At 46.8% G+C, this 23344-nt stretch overlaps 1 protein-coding gene across 9 annotated transcripts in view; it reads left to right on the top strand.

Annotated features, from left to right (window-relative positions):
• Positions 1 to 23344, top strand: part of LOC140404086 (CCR4-NOT transcription complex subunit 3-like) — a 155736-nt gene that overhangs the window by 119078 nt on the left and 13314 nt on the right. For 7 of the 9 annotated variants that reach the window (XM_072492478.1, XM_072492477.1, XM_072492475.1 and 4 more), the window contains 5 exons: positions 6485 to 6627; positions 8142 to 8250; positions 8851 to 9007; positions 20863 to 20965; positions 22670 to 22868. In XM_072492478.1, the coding sequence (XP_072348579.1) occupies positions 6485 to 6627; positions 8142 to 8250; positions 8851 to 9007; positions 20863 to 20965; positions 22670 to 22868 (711 nt within the window). The remainder of the gene's footprint in view (positions 1 to 6484; positions 6628 to 8141; positions 8251 to 8850; positions 9008 to 20862; positions 20966 to 22669; positions 22869 to 23344) is intronic. The other 2 variants (XM_072492476.1, XM_072492474.1) reach the window with 1 other exon arrangement.

Here is a 23344-nt window from a genome sequence, read left to right as displayed (position 1 = left end):
ATTTCTCTATCCTTAAAACGGAGGAATCTCACCACTATGGCTCTGGGAATTTCTCCTGCTCTCGGTCCTCGCGCCATCACTCGGTATGCTCCCTCCACCTCCAACGGACCGCCGGGGCCTCCGCTCCCATTAACGAGTGCAGCATCGTGCTCACATATGCCCCGACGTCCGCTCCCTCCGCACCTTCAGGAAGACCAAGAATCCTCAGGTTGTTCCTCCTTGCGTTGTTCTCCAGTGCCTCCAACCTTTCCACACATCGTTTCTGATGTGCCTCATGCGTCTCCGTCTTCACCACCAGTCCCTGTATGTCGTCCTCATTCTCGGCTGCCTTTGCCTTCACGACCCGAAGCTCCCGCTCCTGGGTCTTTTGTTCCTCCTTTAGCCCTTCGATCGCCTGTAGTATCGGGGCCAACAGCTCGCTCTTCATTTCCTTTTTGAGCTCTTCCACACAGCATTTCAAGAACTCTCGTTGTTCAGGGCCCCATTTTAAACTGCCACCTTCCGACGCCATCTTGGTTTTTGCTTGCCTTCCTTGCCGCTGTTCTAAAGGATCCACTGCAATCCGGCCACTTTCTCCTTTTTTCATCCGTATCCAGGGGGGATTCCCTTCTGGTTTACCGCACAGTGTTTTTAGCTGTCAAAATTGCCGTTGGGGCTCCTATCAAGAGCCCAAAAGTCCGTTTCACCGGGAGCTGCCGAAACGTGCGACTCAGCTGGTCATCGCCGCACCCGGAAGTCCTGTTCTGAATCTTAACACCTCGATCAGTAACCTCTCCTAAGTTATATTTCCTCTTAACCTTTCTCATAATTTTCCTTGTCGTCGAACCCATATCTTCCTGTAACAACCTGCCGCGTCGCTTACCATTAATGTTTTCACTTCCCGTTTTATTTCTTTTAGTATTCCTGGTCCTATTCACTGAGCTCCCCTCAGTCACTGTACCTTGTACTGTCGCCCTTTTTGATTTTTGACTATGGCTTCTCTGCCTTACACTTTCCCCCTTACTGCCTTTTGTTTCTGTCCCTGTTTTACTACCTTCCAACTTCCTGCATCGGTTCCCATCCCCCTGCCACATTAGTCCCCCTAGGACATCGGTTCCAGTCCTGCCCAGGTGCAGACCGTCTGGTTTGTACTGGTCCCACCTCCCCCAGAACCGGTTCCAATGTCCCAGGAATTTAAATCCCTCCCTCTTGCACCATCTCTCGAGCCACGTATTCATCCTCTCTATGGGCTTTAGAGTGGTTTCACAGTTCGGCGCAACATCGAGGGCCGAAGGGCCTGTACTGCGCTGTAATGTTCTATGTAATGTTCTATGTAAGTATCACACATCAAGGGGGTAGCACAGTGGTTAGCACAGTTGCTTCACAGCTCCAGGGTCCCAGGTTCGACTCCCAGCTTTGGTCACTGTCTGTGCGGAGTCTGCACGTTTTCCCCATGTCTGCGTGGGTTTCCTCCGGGTGCTCCGGTTTCTTCCCACAGTCCAAAGATGGGCAGGTTAGGTGGATTGGACATTCTGAATTGCCTTCAGTGTCCAAAGAAGGTTAGGTGGGGTTACGGGGATAGGGTGGAGGCGTGGGCTTAAGTCGAGTGCTCTTTCCATGAGCCGGTGCAGACTCGATGGGCCAAATGGCCTCTTTCTGCACTGTAAATTCTATGATCGAAGGTGATACCCATTGATAAAGACCAGCCATCAGAAGAAGAGAGAATTAGTGTCGAAAATGGAAGATTCGTGAGCCTTGGTTGGGGACAAAATGGCAGAGGTTGCTGCGGTATCAGGGGCCATTCCACTGACAGATCTTAGCAGGGGAACTAAAGAAAAAATGGCAGGAGGTCTCGGGAGACCATGCGAAAGCTATTGAGACAATGATATCCTCGATTTGAGCGTTCTTGGCTGAGGTGGTGAAGGTGCAGGATGCGGATCTGAAAGGTGGCGGTTGCTCTGTCTAAGGAGTGATCAGGTCACCTCCCTGAGGTGGAGATAGCGGCCGACAATAAAAGTTTAAGGGCTAAGATGGAGGACCTGGAAAATCGGTTAGAGGCAGAACTCTAGGATGGTCGGGTTGCTAGTGGGCATGGAGGGCCCAAGCCAGACAAAGGACATGTCATAGTTGTTTTGGAAGATGGTGGGGGAGGGGGAATGGTAGACCCTCCTGAGTTGGATCAAGCCCACGGGTCATTGGGCCCTCTGTGGATGAGCCACCCCGTGTGATTATCGTCCGATTCCATTGCTTCCAGGACATAGTGGGAAAAGAATCATTGTGATTGCAGATGGGATGGAAAGTTACCAAGATGTTGGAGCAGGGCTGATGAGGAGGCGTGCAGCTTTCAACAAGGCCATGGCTGTGCTGTTTCGCAATTTAAATTTATTGTCATATGTACCGAGGTACAGTGAAAAGTATTGTTCTGTGTACAGTCCAGGCAGATCGTCCCATACATGAAAAAAAACGATACACACGGGGTAGATACACACGGGGTAGATACACACGGGGTAGATACACACGGGGTAGATACACACGGGGTAGATACACACGGGGTAGATACACACGGGGTAGATACACACGGGGTAGATACACACGGGGTAGATACACACGGGGTAGATACACACGGGGTAGATACACACGGGGTAGATACACACGGGGTAGATACACACGGGGTAGATACACACGGGGTAGATACACACGGGGTAGATACACACGGGGTAGATACACACGGGGTAGATACACACGGGGTAGATACACACGGGGTAGATACACACGGGGTAGATACACACGGGGTAGATACACACGGGGTAGATACACACGGGGTAGATACACACGGGGTAGATACACACGGGGTAGATACACACGGGGTAGATACACACGGGGTAGATACACACGGGGTAGATACACACGGGGTAGATACACACGGGGTAGATACACACGGGGTAGATACACACGGGGTAGATACACACGGGGTAGATACACACGGGGTAGATACACACGGGGTAGATACACACGGGGTAGATACACACGGGGTAGATACACACGGGGTAGATACACACGGGGTAGATACACACGGGGTAGATACACACGGGGTAGATACACACGGGGTAGATACACACGGGGTAGATACACACGGGGTAGATACACACGGGGTAGATACACACGGGGTAGATACACACGGGGTAGATACACACGGGGTAGATACACACGGGGTAGATACACACGGGGTAGATACACACGGGGTAGATACACACGGGGTAGATACACACGGGGTAGATACACACGGGGTAGATACACACGGGGTAGATACACACGGGGTAGATACACACGGGGTAGATACACACGGGGTAGATACACACGGGGTAGATACACACGGGGTAGATACACACGGGGTAGATACACACGGGGTAGATACACACGGGGTAGATACACACGGGGTAGATACACACGGGGTAGATACACACGGGGTAGATACACACGGGGTAGATACACACGGGGTAGATACACACGGGGTAGATACACACGGGGTAGATACACACGGGGTAGATACACACGGGGTAGATACACACGGGGTAGATACACACGGGGTAGATACACACGGGGTAGATACACACGGGGTAGATACACACGGGGTAGATACACACGGGGTAGATACACACGGGGTAGATACACACGGGGTAGATACACACGGGGTAGATACACACGGGGTAGATACACACGGGGTAGATACACACGGGGTAGATACACACGGGGTAGATACACACGGGGTAGATACACACGGGGTAGATACACACGGGGTAGATACACACGGGGTAGATACACACGGGGTAGATACACACGGGGTAGATACACACGGGGTAGATACACACGGGGTAGATACACACGGGGTAGATACACACGGGGTAGATACACACGGGGTAGATACACACGGGGTAGATACACAGACAGACATCGGGTGAAGCATACAGAGTGTGGTGCTACAGCAGTAGAGAAAATGCATTGAGAGATCAGTTCAGCCCTTAAGCGGGCCTTTCAGGGCTTTGGTAACAGCGGGGCAGAAGCTGTTTTTGAATCTGTTTAGTGTATCTACTGCCTGATGGAAGAAAGTTGGAAGAGTGACTAACCCGGGTGCGAGGGGTCTTTGATTATGCTGTCCACTTTCCCAAGGCAGCGGGAGGTGTAGACAGTCAGTGGATGGGAGATGGGTTCGCATGATGGACTGGGCTGTGTTCACGACTCGTAGTTTCTTATGGTCTTGGGTCAAGCAGTTGCCATACCAGGCTGTGGTCAGTGGAAAGGAGTCTGACGTAGGAGTCCTTGTTGTCAAGAGATGTGTGGGGCCTGGGAGATGGCGTCTGCTGTGGACTGTTTGTGGCGGTGTGCGAATTGCAGTGGATTGAGGCAGTATGGAGTTGATATCTGATGGCCAACCTCTCGAAGTACCTTATAATGAAGCGGGCGAAGGCAGACACCCTTGGCTTTGTCTCGTTCTGTTTGGATGGAAGTCATGCCACCAAGTGCTACGGCGTGGCTAAGTGATTGTCAAGTATATCATGAGAGGGTCGGCAGAAGGGTTCTACCTGAGGTGGCTGCCATGTATTTCCTATTTCAGGGATGATGTGGAGATGCCGGCGTTGGACTGGGGTGAGCACAGTACGAAGTCTTACAACACCAGGTTAAAGTCCAACAGGTTTGTTTCGATGTCACTAGCTTTCGGAGCGCTGCTCCTTCCTCAGGTGAATGAAGAGGTCTGTTCCAGAAACACATATATAGACAAATTGAAAGATGCCAAACAATGCTAGGAATGCGAGCATTAGCAGGTGATTAAATCTTTACAGATCCAGAGATGGGGTAACCCCAGGTTAAAGAGGTGTGAATTGTATCAAGCCAGGACAGTTGGTAGGATTTCGCAGGCCAGATGGTGGGGGATGAATGTAATGTGACATGAATCCCAGGTCCCGGTTGAGGCCGCACTCGTGTGCGGAACTTGGCTATAAGTTTCTGCTCGGCGATTCTGCGTTGTCGCGGGTCCTGAAGGCCGCCTTGGAGAACGCTTACCTGGAGATCAGAGGCTGAATGCCCTTGACTGCTGAAGTGTTCCCCGACTGGAAGGGAACATTCCTGCCTGGTGATTGTTGCGCGATGTCCGTTCATTCGTTGTCGCAGCGTCTGCATGGTCTCGCCAATGTACCACGCTTCGGGGCATCCTTTCCTGCAGCGTATGAGGTAGACAACGTTGGCCGAGTCGCACGAGTATGTACCGCGTACCTGGTGGGTGGTGTTCTCACGTGTAATAGTGGTATCCATGTCGATGATCTGGCACGTCTTGCAGAGATTGCCATGACAGGGTTGTGTGGTGTCGTGGTCACTGTTCTGAAGACTGGGTAGTTTGCTGCAAACAATGGTTCGTTTGAGGTTGCGTGGTTGTTTGAAGGCAAGTAGTGGGGTGTGGGGATGACCTTGGCCAAGGTACGCGGTACATACTCGTGCGACTCGGCCAACGTTGTCTACCTCATACGCTGCAGGAAAGGATGCCCCGAAGCGTGGTACATTGGCGAGACCATGCAGACGCTGCGACAACGAATGAACGGACATCGCGCAACAATCACCAGGCAGGAATGTTCCCTTCCAGTCGGGGAACACTTCAGCAGTCAAGGGCATTCAGCCTCTGATCTCCGGGTAAGCGTTCTCCAAGGCGGCCTTCAGGACCCGCGACAACGCAGAATCGCCGAGCAGAAACTTATAGCCAAGTTCCGCACACATGAGTGCGGCCTCAACCGGGACCTGGGATTCATGTCACATTACATTCATCCCCCACCATCTGGCCTGCGAAATCCTACCAACTGTCCTGGCTTGACACAATTCACACCTCTTTAACCTGGGGTTACCCTATCTCTGGATCTGTAAAGATTTAATCACCTGCTAATGCTCGCATTCCTAGCATTGTTTGGCATCTTTGAATTTGTCTATATGTGTTTCTGGAACATACCCCTTCATTCACCTGAGGAAGGAGCAGCGCTCCGAAAGCTAGTGACATCGAAACAAACCTGTTGGACTTTAACCTGCTATTTCAGGGAGTTAGCAACTGTCAGATGTTGTGTGGGGGGGGGGGGGGGGGGGGGGGGGAAGAGAGAGTGAAGGTGTTAAATATATTTTTTTAAAATTCAGGGTCATTAGCTGGAGATTAACCATGATGTCGTGAAGCAGCTATGACGAGCAGAATGACTGCCTTTTTGATGATAGGTGATGACTTGAGAGCAGACCTTGTAAAAATCGACTACGGCCAGAATATTTTTCTGAATATTGCAAGAATATTTTTGAGAAAACAATTGAGGCTGCATTTATTCACTAAGGCCCTGGAACCAGAGAGGCAACAGTTAAACTGATGAAAGGCACTTTTAGCCAGATAACAGGGAATTGATTATACAAATTGGAATGAGCTAGGTAGATGGGAGTCAAGAGCCCTGGGACCACTTGAGGAATAAACTGTTTTTCTATTTTCCAGGACACAGGGAACAAATTCCGTTTCTGCCTATGCAGCAGCTGTGGCAGCAGGAACCACCACAATCAACACCACCAGCTCATTCCAGTCGCGACCTGCCAATGCTGTGCCCATTCCCACCAGCAAGCAGCAAAATGGAACTGCAAGTAAGTAATAGTGCCCACTCTGGCTGCTGATGTTAATATGATGAGTATATATCTTCACTGTTACCTCTAGAGTATCTGTGGTGTAAAATTGTTTGGGACTGTCCAAGCAGTGGGTTGTTCCCCTCTGGGATGTAACCTGGTCTGATTTTTCTGTGTCCCAACTTTAAGGATCCCACATTAAATCCATTTAGAATCGTCTCATCCACCGTAATTGGGGCAACGGTCACCAGCTCACTTAGTGATTACAACAGACAGCACAGTAGCACAGTGGTTAGCACTGTTGCTTCACAGCCTCAGGGTCTGGGGTTCGATTCCTGGCTTGGGCCACTGTCCGTGCGGAGTCTGCACATTCTCCCTGTGTGGGTTTCCTCCAGGTGCTCCGGTTTCCTCACACAGGTGAATTGGACATTCTGAATTCTCCCTCTTGTGTACCCAAACAGGTGCCGGAATGTGGCGACTAGGGGCTCTTCACAGTAACTTCATTGCAGTGTTAATGTAAGCCTGCTTGTGACAAAAATAAACATTATTATTGTTAGGGGCTGGTTTAGCTCAGTGGGCTAAACAGCTGGCTTGTATTGCAGAACAAGGCCAGCAGCACTGGTTCAATTCCCGTACCGGCCTCCCCGAACCAGCCTCTCTGAACAGGCACCGGCATGTGGCGACTAGGGGCTTTTCACAGTAACTTCATTGAAGCCTACTTGTGACAATAAGCGAGTTATTATATTATAATTTACCTTGCTGTTTGTGGAGGCTTGCTGTGTGCATATTGGCTGCTGCATATCGTACAAAAGTGACTACAGTTCAAAAGTACTTAATTGGCTGTAAAGCGCTTTGAATTTCCAACAATCATGGAAGGCACAATAAGAAAAAGGCCGGTTCTTTCTGCAGCATTTGTCACTTCAAACTCCTCTTAACAGCAAGTTGTTCGCCGTAACTGTGGTAACACACATCCCACAGCTCATGTTAAAGCTTCAGGAGTTGCTGCTGAACTGTACAGAGTCCTATTTTGCTGTAAAAATGTGAATGATGCACTTATTGCTGACTGTTGTATCTTGATGGGCTGCCCATAGTGCTGAGGACCCAGGTTCAATCCTGGCCCTGGGTCACTGTCCGTGTGGAGTTTGAACATTCTCCCTCTGTCTGCTTGGGTCTCACCCGCACAACCTAGAGATGTGCAGGTTAGGTGAATTGGGAACTCTAAATTTTTTTTAAAAAAAAGACTATTTACTGTCTTGGAGTGCTGCTGAATACTGAGCCTATTCCTGAATAAATGCTAAAGGCACAATACTATGGATAGGATACTGGAAATATTCAGCAGATCAGACCAATCTTTGGGGGGGTGGGGAGAGCGAGAGAGAGAATCTTTAAGTCTGTGACCTTTCGAATGCAGTTCTCCCTCAGACGGATGTGGCTGAATCTAGTATTTCCAGCATTTTCTGAATGTATACACTGTCTGGGATGTTACACGTGCTGGGAGTCTTGCTTTATGTTGAATTGAACCTTGTTCTTTTCAGGTTATAGTGCAGTGGTTGCTGAGAACAGCGTGGAACATCAGAACAGCTACAGTCTTCCTTCCAGTACAAACAGCCAACCAACTGGCACAACTCCCTTACAGAATAATGTGTGAGTAGTGCAGCACAAGCTTGCTCTGTACGATCTGGCAGTGATGCTGTGGAAAATGGCAGTGACACCGTGATACTATTCTCAGTCTTCCTCTTCCCCACATCCCTGTCCAATTATGCCAGCCCGCAACAAAAAAAATGACCAAAGAAAATAAGTGTTGGAAATTTTGAGGCCCAAAGGATCAGGCTTGTGAGGTGACTGGTTCAATCCTACCAAGTTGTGAAATCCAAACTGAATGCATCTAGTAACTTGAGTTACCAAATTGTTAACGCAACTGCTTCAGAAAACCCACACTTACCCCTCCTGGTCACCATGTGCACTGTCTGATTATTTCTAAACTAATCTAGTAAGTAGCTCAGTTGTTAGGGTGGTATAGTAAATGTAGAACTGACTGCATACCGAGAGCAAACTTACAAAAACCTGCATAGTTGTCCACGAGTCACTGCTTTTAGCTTTGCTGTTGAATTCATGACTGCCTCTGTCGCTAAAATAAATGGTGTAAAACTATCCAGGATTCATCTAGCTCAATAAGATGAAGACCAATTAATACTTTTGTGTCTTATCAAAGTCTTTTGATTGCATTATCTGTCTGTTGTGCAGGAAGGAGGCAGTCAGTGTATCTGTAGCCAGCACAACGAACATCATCCCTGTTCTTGCAGCCAGTCAAGTTAACACTCAAGCTTCCAACTTCTCTGATCTTAAACCAACACCAGCCATGATGAATGGACCCTTACCGTTTGTCTCTCAGGATTTAAAGGTATGTACGGAGTGAGAGAAGATGGACCAGGTGGAGAGATTCCACATTGGCTTGTTTCACTGAAATGCTGCACAGTTTAAGATACCTGCTGGTTACCAGAGTGCTGACTGAGAAAGGCCTTCACTTGGGACCACATTGTGAGGGAAAGCATTGCCATGTAGTTAATGATGTGTGGAAGTGGCAGCCAGTGTCCTGAACATCACTGAATTTATTCTCCTATTGTGCTCTCCATGCCCCCCAACCCCACAAGAGGCTGTTCCATCCCTACGCTGGCTTTGCACTGTTCATAAGATCGTAATGAGTAGGAGTTGCCCATTCAGCCGATTGAGTCTGCTCCACTAAACTTCCACTAATCTTATCATCAAGGCTGATCTGATTGTGGCCTCAACTCCACTTTCCTCCCTGTCCTCCAAAGCTCTTGACTTCCTTGTCAACCAAAAATCTGCCTTTTTTAGAACATAACATTAAAAAACCAGAAGCAGGAATTGGCAATGCAGCCTCTCCAGTCCGCCATTCAGTACGATCATGGCTGATCTCCCGTTTGGCCTCCATTCCACTTCCTGCACGTTCTCCGTAACATTTCAACCAACAATGAATTAAAAATTTGTCCATCTCCTCAAATTTACCCAATGTCCCAGCATCCACCCCACTCTGCGGTAGTGAATTCCACAGATACATGACCCTTTGAGAGAAATTATTTCCCATTTGTTTTAAATCTGCCACCCCTAACCCCTTTCCTCTCGTTCTAGATTGCCCCACAAGAGGAAGCATCCGCTCTACGTCTACGGATCTCCTCTCGTTCTTCTTAACTCAAGAGAGTATAGGCCTAAACTACTCAATTTCTCTTCACAAGACAAACCCTTCATCGATGGAATCAAACTAGTGAACCACCTGTGAACTGCCTCTAATGCCACTACATCCCCCCTCAAATAAGGGGACCAAAACTGTGCACGTGCTCCAGGTGCGGTCTCACCAATGCCTTGTACAATTGCAGAGTCACTTCCCTACTCCTTTAGCTATAAAGGCCAAAATTCCATTTGCCTTTATTACCCACACGCTAGTTTTTTGCAATTTGATGCAAGAGGACACCCAAATCCCTTTGCACTGAAGCACTCTGAAGTTTGTCCCCATTTTTCTGACCAAAATGGATAACCCCACACTTACCACTTTAAACTCCACCTGCCAAATTTTGACCTACTCACCTAATCTAATCTATATCCATTTGTAAGTTTCTTATTTCCTCATTGCAACTTACTATCCCACATATTTTAGTATCATCTGCAAATTTGGCTATAGTACCTTCTATTCCTATGTCAAACTCATTAACATGTATTGGAATATTGGAGCCTGAAGACTGAACCCTGTCGCACCCCACTAGTTACATCTTGCCAGAAAAAGACCCATTTATCCCGACTCTCTGTGCCTTTAGTTGATTACCCCATCTCCTATCAAACATAATAAATTACCCGTAATCCCGTGTGTTCTTGCCTTGTGTATTAAACTTGTGCGGCACCTTATCAAATGTCTTCTGGAAGTCCAGATATGCTTCATCAAATGATCCCTATTATCCACTTTGCTTGTTAAATCTTCAAAGAACTCTTAACAAATTAGTCAAGTACAATTTACCCTTCATAAAACCATGCTGACTCTGATGGATTGCATTTTGGCTTTCTAAATGTCCAGTTATTCCCAATGACATGTTAAACTAACTGGGACCCACTTTCTGCCTCCCTCCCTTTTTGAATAAGGGTGTTGCACATTTTCCCAATCCACTGGAACCTTTCCCACATCCAGGGAATTTTGGAATATTATAACCAATGGATCCACTATCTCCGTTGCCACTTCCTTTAAGACTGAGATGTAGGCCATGAAGCCCTAGGGACTTGTCCACCCTCAGTCCCAATAGTTTTAGTACCTTTATCCCCCTCTTGATTGTTCTCTAAGTTCCTCTTGATTGTTCTCAAAGTTACTCCTTTTCTATTACTTCTGCGTTATTTGTTATTATTGGAATGGTACTACAATCCGCCTCCATGAAAACTGAGGCAAAATATTGATTTAGTGCCTCTGTCGTCTGTGCTCCCCCCTATTTTTTTTGAATAGAAATTTAGAGTACCCGATTCATTTTTTCCAATTAAGGGGCAATTTATCGTGGCCAATCCACCTACCCTGCACATCTTTGGGTTGTGGGGGCGAAACCCACGCAAACATGGGGTGCTCCCCACTATTAATTCCCTGGTCTCATCTTCCGAGGGACCAACATTCACGTTAGCTACTCTTCCCTTTTCTCGGGCCCGGATGTCTTAATGGGGGTGTCCCTCGCAGGCCCGGCTGTCTCTCTTCTCTCCTCTCTCTCTCACTCACTCACTCACACACACACACACACACACACACACACACACACACACACACACACGCGGGATTTGGGTTGATTTCAGTTTCCCTGGTCAAATGTTGCCTTGATATCCAGGGCAGTCACACTCCCTCCATTTGAGTTTGGCTCTTTCATCCATGTTTGGACCAAGGCTGCAATGAGGTCGGGAGTTGAGATGTCCTGGCAGAAGCCAAACTGTGTCAGTGAGCAGGTTATTGCTGCATGAGAATGCTATCGGTGCCACCTTCCATCACTTTGGAGATAATAGAGTGTAGACTGATGGGGTAGTATTGGCTGGGTTGGATTGGTCCTGTTTTTTGTGTACAGCACACACCGGGGCAATTGCCCACCTTGCTGAGCAGGTGCCAGTGCTGTAGCTATACTGGAACAGCTTGGCTAGGGGCACAGCTAGCTCTGAAACACAAGTATTCAGTATTATTGCTGGAATATTGTCGGGGTCCAAAGCCTTTGCAGTAGCCGATGCCTTCAGCCATTTCTTGGTTTCAGATGGCGTGAATGTAATTGGCTGAAGACCGGCACTTGTGATGCTGGAGACCTCCTGGAGGCGTCAAAAATGAATCAACAACTTGACACCTGTGGCTGAAAATGGTTGTAGGTGTTTCAGCTTATCTTTTGCACTGATGTACTGGGATCCTCCATCAGAGGATATTTGTGGGCTGCCATCTCCTGTTAGTGGCGTAACTGTCCTACATCATTCACAACTGGATGTGGTTGGACTGATCTGATCCATTGGTTGTAGGATCAATTAGCTCAGCCTATCGCATGTTTGGAAAGCCAGCCTTGAACGCATTCAGTGACCTAGCCTTCGCAGCTCTTTGGTAGAGAATTCCACAGACTAATGACTCTCTGAGTGAAGATACTGCTCCTCATCTCTGTCTAAAATGGGAAACCCCTTGTTCTAGATCCCCCAGGAGAAGAAACATTCATTCCCCCCCCACCCCCAGCTATTATCTTGTACCTGCATGCTAGCTTTCTGAGATTTGTGTACTTAGTCTGCAAAGGGATATAGTGGGTTATGTAGCTTGTTTAAATTCCTTTCGGAAATCTAAAAACACTACATCTACTGGTGTAAAAACAGAAAATGTTGGATAACTTCAGATCTGGCAGCATCTGTGGAGAGAGTTAACATTTCATTCGAGTCTATATGACTTCTCAGACCATCTGCGGGTTCCCTTTTACCCACCTGCATGTTACATCCTCCAAGAACTCTAATAGATTTGTCAAACACAATTTCTCTTTCACAAAACCATGTTGACGTCACCAGATTGTTGCGATTTTTAAAAACACCTCTGTAATAACTGATTCTGGCAGTTTTCCAATGAGAGATGTGAATTAACTTGGCCTGCAGTTTCCTGCTACTTCCTCCTCTTCACCTGCACTGTGGTGTGACATTCGCCTTTTTCCAATCCAGTGGAACTGTTCCAGAACCTAGGGAATATATCATCCTGACCCAGCACTATTATATAGAACATTACAGCGCAGTACAGGCCCTTCGGCCCTCTGTTGCGCCGACCTGTGAAACCACTCTAAAGCCCATCTACACTATTCCCTTATCGTCCATATGTCTATCCAATGACCATTTGAATGTCCTTAGTGTTGGCAGTCCACTACTGTTGCAGGCAGGGCATTCCACGCCCTTACTACTCTCTGAGTAAAGAACCTACCTCTGACATCTGTCTTATATCTATCTCCCCTCAATTTAAAGCTATGTCCCCTCGTGCTAGACATCACCATCCGAGGAAAAAGGTTCTCACTGTCCACTCTATCCAATCCTCTGATCATCTTGTATGCCTCAATTAAGTCACCTCTTAACCTTCTTCTCTCTAACAAAAACAGCCTCAAGTCCCTCAGCCTTTCCTCATAAGATCTTTCCTCCATACCAGGCAACATTCTGGTAAATCTCCTCTGCACCCTTTCCAATGCTTCCACATCCTTCCTATGATGCGGCGACCAGAATTGCACGCAATACTCCAAATGCGGCCGCACCACAGTGTTGTATAGCTGCAACATGACCTCATGGCTCCTAAACTTAATCCCTCTACCAATAAAAGCTAACACACCGTATGCCTTCTTAACAACCCTCTCAACCTGGGTGGCAACTTTCAGGGATCTATGTACATGGACACCGAGATCTCTCTGCTCATCCACACTGCCAAGAATCTTACCATTAGCCCAGTACTCAGTCTTCCTGTTATTCCTTCCAAAATGAATCACCTCACACTTTTCTGCATTAAACTCCATTTGCCACCTCAGCCCAGTGCTGCAGCTTATCTATGTACTCTAACTTGTAACATCCTTCCGCACTGTCCGCAACTCCTCGGACTTTAGTGTCATTTGCAAATTTACTCACCCATCCTTCTATGCCCTCCTCCAGGTCATTTATAAAAATGACAAACAGCAGTGGCCCCAAAACAGATCCTTGTGGTACACCACTAGTAACTGGACTCCAGTCTGAACCGTTCCCATCAACCACCACCCTTTGTCGTCTTCCAGCTAGCCAATTTCTGATCCAAACTGCTAAATCACCCTGAATCCCATGCCTCCGTATTTTCTGCAGTAGCCTACCATGGGGAACCTTATCAAACGCTTTACTGAAATCCATATACGCCACATCAACTGCTTTACCCTCATCCACCTGTTTGGTCACCTTCTCAAAGAACTCTAAGGTTTGTGAGACACGGCCTACCCTTCACAAAACCGTGTTTACTGTCTCTAATCAAATTATTCCTTTCCAGATGATTATACATCCTATCTCTTATAAACCTTTCCAAGATTTTTCCCACAACAGAAGTAAGGCTCACTGGTCTATAGTTACCGGGGTTGTCTCTACTCCCCTTCTTGAACAAGGGGACAACATTTGCTATCCTCCAGTCTTCTGGCGCTATTCCTGTAGACAAAGATGACTTAAAGATCAAGGCCAAAGGCTCAGCAATCTCCTCCCTAGCTTCCCAGAGAATCCTAGGATAAATCCCATCCGGCCCAAAGGACTTATCTATTTTCACACTTTCCAGAATTGCTAACACCTCCTTGTGACCCTCAAGCCCTTCTAGTCTAGTAGCCTGAATCTCAGTATTCACCTCGACAACATTGTCTTTTTCCTGTGTGAATACTGACGAAAAATATTCATTTTGCACCTCTCCTATCTCCTCGGACTCCACACACAACTTCCCACTACTGTCCTTGACTGGCCCTATCTTATCCTAGTCATTCTTTTATTCCTGACATAGCTATAGAAAGCTTTAGGGTTATCCTTGATCCTACCTGCCAAAGACTTCTCATGTCCCCTCCTGGCTCTTCTTAGCTCTCTCTTTAGGTCCTTCCTAGCTAACTTGTAACTCTCGAGCGCCCTAACTGAACCTTCATGTCTCATCTTTACATAAGTCTCCTTCCTCTTGACAATTGTTTCGACTGCTTTAGTAAACCACGGTTCCCTCACTCGACCACTTCCTCCCTGCCTGACAGGTACATACTTATCAAGGACACACAGTAGCTGTTCCTTGAACAAGCTCCACATTTCCATTGTGCCCATCCCCTACAGTTTTCCTCTCCATCCGATGTATCCTAAGTCTTGCCTCGTCGCATCATAATTGCCTTTCCCCCAGATATAACTCTTGCCCTGCGGTGTATACCTATCCCTTTCCATCACTAAAGTAAACGTAATCGAATTGTGGTCACTATCACCAAAGTGCTCACCTACCTCCAAATCTAACACCTGTCCTGGTTCATTACCCAGTACCAAATCCAATATGGCCTCTCCTCTCGTTGGCCTATCTACATACTGTGTCAGGAAACCCTCCTGCACACATTGGACAAAAATGGACCCATCTAATGTACTCTAACTATAGCGCTTCCAGTCAATATTTGGAAAGTTAAAGTCCCCCATAACAACTACCCTGTTGCTTTCGCTCCTATCCAGAATCATCTTTGCATTCCTCTCCTCTACATCTCTGGCACTTTTCGGAGGCCTATAGAACACCCTTAACAGGGTAACCTCTCCTTTCCTGTTTCTAACCTCAGCCCATACTACCTCAGTAGACGAGTCTTCATCAAACGTCCTTTCTGCCACCGTAATACTAACCTTGACTAACAATGCCCCCCCTCCCCCTCTTTTACCACCTTCCCTGAGCTTACTGAAATATCTAAATCCTGGCACCTGCAACAACCATTCCTGTCCCTGCTCTATCCATGTCTCCGAAATGGCCACACTATCGAAGTCCCAGGTACCAACCCATGCTGCAAGTTCACCCACCTTATTCCGGATGCTCCTGGCATTGAAGAAGACACACTTTAAACCACCTTCCTGCCTGCCGATACACTCCTGCAACTTTGAAACCCTACTCATGACCTCACTACTCTCAACCTCCTGTATACTGGAGCTACAATTCAGGTTCCCAAGCCCCTGCTGAACTAGTTTAAACCCTCCCGAAGAGCATTAGCAAATTTTCCCCCCCCCAGAATATTGGTACCCCTCTGGTCCAGGTGCAGACCATCCCGTTTGTAGAGGTCCCACCGACCCCAGAATGAGCCCCAATTATCCAGAAATCTGAAACCCTCCCTCCTGCACCATCCCTGTAGCCACGTGTTCAACTCCTCTCTCTCTCTCCCTATTCCTCGTCTCGCTATCACGTGGCACGGGTAACAACCCAGAGATAATAACTGTTTGTCCTAGATCTAAGTTTCCACCCTAGCTCCCTGAATTCCTGCCTTACATCCCTGTCCCTTTTCCTACCTATGTCGTTGGAACAGTCTTGTCTTAATGGTGTAATTGGATTTGGAAATCAAGAAAGCTTGCACATGGGGCAGACTGGAGTGGGTCAAGATGTCTCCATTTTAGGGGTTGCCCTCTTAAATGTTGTTTCTGAGAGAGCCTAATTCTGATTCAGGATTACATTGGAGCTTCATCACCTGGGGTGTGGGTTTGAGACTGCTTGTTCCATGGATCACTCGCGACTTGGAATGAGCATTTAAAAGGGCTAATATATATCTTCTCTGGAAGAAATTTGAATTTGGGTCTCCAATGAAAAATCACCATTGCCATAGGTCACAGCACACCATCGGCGAGAGACTCTCATTCGGGTTTGGCTAAATGAATAAAATATACATAGAACATACAGTGCAGAAGGAGGCATTCTGCCCACCGAGTCAGCACCAACCCACTTAAGCCCTCACTTCCACCCTATCCCCGTAACCCAATAACCGCTCCTAACCGTTTTGGATACTAAAGGCAAATTAGAATGGCCAATCCACCTAACCTGCATGTCTTTGGACTGTGGAAGGAAACCGGAGCACCCGGAGGAAACCCACGCAGACACTGGGAGAACGTGCAGAGTCCACACAGACAGTGACCCAGCGGGACCTGGGACCCTGGCACTCTGAAGCCAAAGTGCTATCCACTTGTGCTACTGTGTTGCCCTCCTAGGTCTGTTTTTTTTAACAACTTTCAATTAAGGTTGGAACACTAAAAACATGTGTAAAGTTAGAATATGTCAGAGTTGATGCTTTAGAGCTGGGGTGCCATGGTTTTGTATGCTCTTGGCTTAGTTCCGTGACAAATTCATAACCCAACTTTCAGGTCACTGGAGTGGCCCTGGGGCAAAATGAAGTTGATTTGCTGCTCGTGCATGCTGCCTGCAGGCCAGTGAAGGTGCGGTGGCCACTGGTACAGAGAGTTGTCCGTTTGGCCAGACACGTGGCCTGCTGCAGAAGCCCGGTGGAAACTGCCGGAAACCTAGGTGTTTGGTATGGAAGTGAAGCTTTGGTCTGCTGCTCTTGTCTTGGGCTACTTAGGGTACAACTGAAGATTCAACTTTCCAGCCACCTGCATCAGAATTATTCTGTCTGCAGTTCCAACAAATACAGAAGGAAAATTGTAGTTGTTGCTACAAGGGAGAATTTTTGTTTGGATGCAATTTAACATTGTAGGTCAATTTGATTCCATTTGGTCTTTTTCTTTGTGAAAAATGTTATTTTAATGTATCCTTTGACTCCCTGCATTCCCTTCCTCATCTCGTCCACACCTTGCTCACCTGGCCCAGGTGCTCTCCTTGTTCACCTCCCACATTCTTTCTTCTCCGCCTGCACTGAGTCCCACTTTCAGATCACTGCACTTGCTGGTGGAACACTGGCTTCAGCCCACGTCGCATTGATTTCAAAATGGTTCTCTTCAGTTACACGCCTTCTCCACCAATTTACAGCCCCCACAGTGGCGAGGACCCGGGTTCAATCCAGGCCCTGGGTCATTGTCTATGTGGAGTTTGCACATTCTCCCCATGTCTGCGTGGGTACTACATATATAAGAACAACCATCAAGAAGGATTTTATCACATTCACTTGAGGTTTGACAACCCAAAGATGTGCAGGGTAGGTGGATTGTCCACGATAAATTGCTCCTTAATTGGGTGCTCTAAATTTATTTTTTTAAAAGCAACTCCCCAAGTTTCCTTTGACAACTCCTTCCAAACCTGTTACCGTACCACCCTAAAAGGGCCAAGAGCAGGAGATGCATGGGAACACCACTACCTGTTCAAACCACACACCATCCAGACTTGCGTATATTGCCGTTTCTCCATTGTTGATGGGCCAAAATCCCGGAGCTCCCTCCCTAACATCACTGTGCATGTACCTACACTATAGAATCATAGAATGGTTACAGCACAGGCGGCAGCCATTTGGCCTGTCATGTCGGTCCTCTGAGGGAACAATTTATGTAGTGCCCCTCTCTGCCTTTTCCTGTAGCCCTGCAAACTTCCACCTTTTCAGATAATGCTCCAGTTCCCAAATAATAGCCTCTGTTGACCCTGACACCACCCCACATTCAGGCAGCGCATTCCCGATCCCAACCACTTGCTGTGATTTTCCTCACGTCACCATTTTGTCTTCTGTCAATTACCTGAAACCTTTGCCCCTTCGTTCTTGATCTTTGCCAATCAGAGCGGTCTCTTTCTATCTACTCTGTCCAGTTCCCTTATGATTTTGAGTAAAAACAGGAAAGCTCAGCAAGTCTGGTAGCCTCTTGTGGCTAATCTCCGCCTCCTCGTCATTCTTTCTTTGTAACTGATGTTCCTCATCGCTGGGAACATTCCCCTGAATACCATGTGAACTGCAGTGGTTCTGAAAGGTGTGTTACTGCTGCCTTCTCCAGGGCAGTTGGGGATTGGCAAAAAGCACTCACCGTGCCAACCATGCTTGCATTCTGTGAACGATTTGTTTTTAAACTGGCTGAGTGTATGTTGATACACAGAATGCTCGAATGTCATTACTAAAACCTTTAGAAGTGCTGGAAATAAACCCAGTCCAATAAGAATCTCTCTCCAGCTACCCAGCCAGCCTGGCACTGAATATTTGAATGTTGAGAACCTTGGATCGATTCACAGCACAACCTCCTATCACCCATTAATGATGACTGTTAGACATTGACAGATGTATCCAGAGAGGAATTTCATCTGTATACCCAAGTATACGAGTATGATAGTGGTCTTCTTGAAGCAGGTGGGAACCTCGGAACGGAGTATGGAGAGGATCAAGATGTCCGCGAACACACCTGGCAGTTGGTCCAGAACAGGATCTGCGTGCACGACCAGTGACTCCCGTCAGGACCCATTGCTTTCCACGGATTCGCTTTCTAGAAATGGGCAGCACAGTGGTTAGCACTGTTGCTTTACAGCTCCAGGTTCGATTCCTGGCTTGGGTCACTGTCTGTGCAGAGTCTGCACGTTCTCCCCATGTCTGCGTGGGTTTTCTCCAGGCGCTCCGGTTTCCTCTCTCAAATCCCGAAAGACGTGCTGTTGGGTAATTTGGATATTCTGAATTCTCCCTCTGTGTACCCGGACAGGCGCCGGAATGTGGCGACTAGGGGCTTTTCACAGTAACTTCATTGCAGTGTTAATGTCAGCCTACTTGTGACAAAGCTTATAATAAAGTACTACATATATAAGAACAACCAAAAGGAAGGATTTTATCGCATTCACTTGAAGTTTGACAAGTGACATGAGCTGGACTTTGTGTAATTTTCAGTGTCCACATGATTGTGCTGAATTACTGAAAATGTTTTGCAAAAAAAAATATCACTTTGTTCAGTAATTATTTCATGGTATACCAGTAAATTGAGTGTAAATATATCTTTAGATTAATTATATTTCTGACTACAGAAGTGCAGACTTTCTGCATAATTCTACCCATTCTCCTGTAAACTGTAGTCCCTGAATCTGCCAGACGATTGTTATGGTTGCTGTAGTTAGTGGTGCAGCATCAAAGTACATCACTCCAATTCAACATCAGGAACCCCTGCTTTTGGGCTTCTTTTCATACCAATTTGCACAATGAGCGTTGTTTCTCCCTTTTGCGTGTTGGATTCTTTTCTCTTTTAGTCAGGTTAAAGGAGAAACAAAAGTTTCTGGGCTCTCAAAGTTAGTTTCCGTAGCTGTTGAGCCACACATCTGTCTGAGCACTGACCAGGAGTGCAGCACCATGTCACCGTTGTATTTTGTTGCTGGTATAAACCCTCTGACGGAGGATCTTCTCAAGCTGGGTGGAGTTACCATTCTCATTATCACAGCCGAGCTTTCAAACAAAGTAGTTTTACATGTTTACTTGACCGTTTCGGAGAGAGCTGTAAATAAAAAAATTCCTGACAGTGGTTTTTGTTTGAAAGGGTAAGGACTGTTGATTAGAATGTTACGGTGTGTTAGGTCACAATCTGTGTGTCCACGAGGGTTGCAGTTTGAAGGTAAACTCCCATTTCATGCCCAATTCGCACCTATTTCCGATTGGGGGTGTTCTCCCAATAACGAGCAGCGCGCCTGCTGCACCAAAGGCTTACTCTTCCGAATGGTTTGTTTCATGAGGGTTTTTTCTGCCACAATTGTACGTTTGTTTTGTTTGAATGTATATTTTAACTTGGCCCTCTTTCCACTCCGTAACCCCTGCCCCGTTTAGCTTTCCTAGTTCTCGTTCTGATCTTGCTCGCTTCATTCTCTGCCCTCCTTTCCTGTCAGCATTCCCAGCAAAGTGCCCCATGAGCTGGGGCTGCCAAATTTCAATGGCATTTGGCTGTGACAGTGCTACTTTTGTCAGGCACGCATCTAAAGATGTACTAAAACTTAACTTCTCTAAGCTGGTAGCATTTTCACCAGAGTGGACAGGTTGTAGGTAAAAGATCCACTGGGTGGGGTGAGTGCCAAGTCTAGGCTGGCATTCCAGTGCAGTACGGAGAGGGTTCTGCATTGTTGGAGGTGCTGTCGTTTAAATGGTCATTGGCCGTAAAGGACCCCATGACACTGCTTGAAGCGTAAGGTGACCAGCTGATAATTCCTTCAATTGATTGGTTTATTTAAATTGCTGTTTGCTGGATGATACTGTATTTAGAAATTCACTTTAAAAATCACAATTAATTATGTGAGGCATTTTGAAAAGTTTGCCGTTTTTGTCCTTGGTGCTTTAACATCATTTATTTCTGTGCATACAGCAGGCTCCAGAAACACTGAGCTCCTTAAAAAGCATGGCAGAACGCGCAGCTGTGAGTGCAGGATTGGAAGAACAGGTTCAGTCTTTGCATTTGAACGAGAGAGGTGAGTAGCTGCCTATTAGCAGTTCCCTGAAGGCGGTAGCAAACATCTGTCATTCTTAGCTGGTTATTAAAGGTTTTCATCTCAAATTAGACAATCCAGGTGGCACAGTGGTTAGCACTGCTGTCTCACGGGAACTAGGACCTGGATTTGATCCCGGCCCCGGGTCACTGTCCGTGTGGAGTTTGCACATTCTCCCCATGTCTGTGTAGGTCTCACCCCCACAACCCAAAGATGTGCAGGGTAGGTGGATTGGCCACGCTAAATTGCCCCTTAATTGGAAAAAAATAATTGGGTACTCTAAATTTTAAAATATGTTAGATAATCCAGAATTTAGTTGGCTGTACCCACGGACAGAGAATGGGGGGAGGTTTGTTGACTATGTCTAGGGATAGGGAATGGGAAAGGTTAGTTGGCTGTGCCCAGGGGTGGGGGGGTGCAATAATTGGCCTCCGGCATGAGGGCTGAAGCATGGGGCAGGGAGTAAACATTGGCCAGCGTTCTAACCCTAATCTGGTCAACTGGTCCTTCATGGGTGTCAGGTGAGGACCTACAGACTGTGTATATACCCATTTAGGGTCAAAATATTTGAGAGGGTGGGGGAAAGAGAGGAACGAGTGAGTGGAGAAAACTAAAGAACATGCGGTGTTTGTGCAAAGCATCCACAGAGGCAGTTACTGCTGTAGGTTAGACAGGAGCTGCCTGGTGTAACATCTGGAGTAACAATGTTACTGACTAGTTAGACAGGAGCAGTCTGGAGTAACAATGTTGCTGGCTGTATGTTGGACAGGATCATCTGGAGTAACAATGTTATTGGCTGGAGTAACATCTGTCTGTAATCCGCAGCAAAGCGAAGGTGCCAGAGGATCCATTATAACCCTGCATGGTCTAAATAAGGGACAGAAATAGCTGAGAAATCCTTGCTGTATTCAGACCAGTGTTTGGTTACCCTAGTCTGCAACCTAGCAATTAACTGTCAGCTGCACTGTGGACCAGGGCAGCCTGTATTGATCTGAGCTGATAGGATTGCAGGGAACTGCAATTAAAAGGATGGAACTCTTGTCGGCAACAAAACCGCGCTGCAGCTCAGGATGGCCTGCTCTTGGTCAGAAGTCTGCTGCGATCAATTTCTAATTGGAACATCCCCAAAGATGCATTTTGCTAAAAGGCAAATATTAAAATGTTTGTAAGTAATACCTGGAACCCCCAAATTTTCAATAATTTGAACACTGGTGGAAAATATAACCACAGTATTAATTGTGCAATGGGCAAGTCACGATGGCTTTCCTAGTCTCTGTGTCATTACCTGCGGCACAGTCCACAGGATTGACACTTCACAAGGTGATAGATGGAGGTCCAGGCCACATTTTGCATCTCCTGGCAGTCATTTCAAAAGCAGTTTGTTTAGAAGCTGGGATCCCCCAAGGTAGGGAGCAGGTGAAAAACAATTTTCTTGCTGACCGCTTGGATATCAGCGAATGCATTTGATACTTTTAAAGTTTTTTTATTATATAAAGATACTAGTTGGTTTATGATGGTGCAACTTGTTTGAAGTTGTTTGTATATATCTGATAGCTCGTGATCAGACTGATTCCTGACCAATGGTGCATCCATTAGGGGAAGGGTGAAGATACTATGCAGATTTTAAATGGTTAAAATCTGTTCTATATAAAATCTGTGTTAAAAGTGGTGGGGTTTTCCCCCCAGATCTCTTCAGCACCCCATCGTCACAGAGCAACTCAATGACGTCTAACGTTCCACAAACAACAGAGGTTCACCTTCAGCCGATGCTGGGCGTGTGCCCACTGAGCCCAGTACATCTTTCTAAGGACCAAGAATACCAGCTGCACATGGTGGAATCCGCCTGGCTTCACATGCCTCATCCATCAGACTCTGAGAGGATACGGTCAGTAGTGGTTTGAGCTGGGAATAAGCAGTAAGACGAGTTTGTCAGCCGGATGTCAGCTGTTGTGATGGGTTTCGGGGTTAATTGAAGCAGTACTTTTTTTGAATGGCGAATATCCTGCACTTTTAACCATAGACCCTGGTAACAACATCCATTTTTATATGTTTTGCAGGGATGTTACTATAGTTTCCTGGTATTATAGTAAAGTTGGAGTAGATAACTTGAGAAATAGACACTTTGGATATCTGAAATTCTTTTTCCAGTGACTGTTCTGCAGAGCCTGTAAATCCAAACCTTTCATGATGTAGCTTTGTGTTTTTGAAAAGCACCTTTCTGTTCAGCAAGTGATTTATAGAATTAATACCGGAACAATACACAAGGAAAGGTGACTGAATATCCCAGTGAACAGCCTTGCCTGCTGGTCTAACCAGGCCAGGTGTGGCCGTGTTGATATAGATAAATGGAAACCATTGGCA

The sequence above is a fragment of the Scyliorhinus torazame genome, chromosome 29, assembly GCF_047496885.1.
Source record: "Scyliorhinus torazame isolate Kashiwa2021f chromosome 29, sScyTor2.1, whole genome shotgun sequence".
In the NCBI taxonomy this organism is placed as follows: Eukaryota; Metazoa; Chordata; class Chondrichthyes; order Carcharhiniformes; family Scyliorhinidae; genus Scyliorhinus; species Scyliorhinus torazame.
Note: the sequence above shows the minus strand (reverse complement) of the source record. Positions and strands in the feature narration are given on the sequence as shown.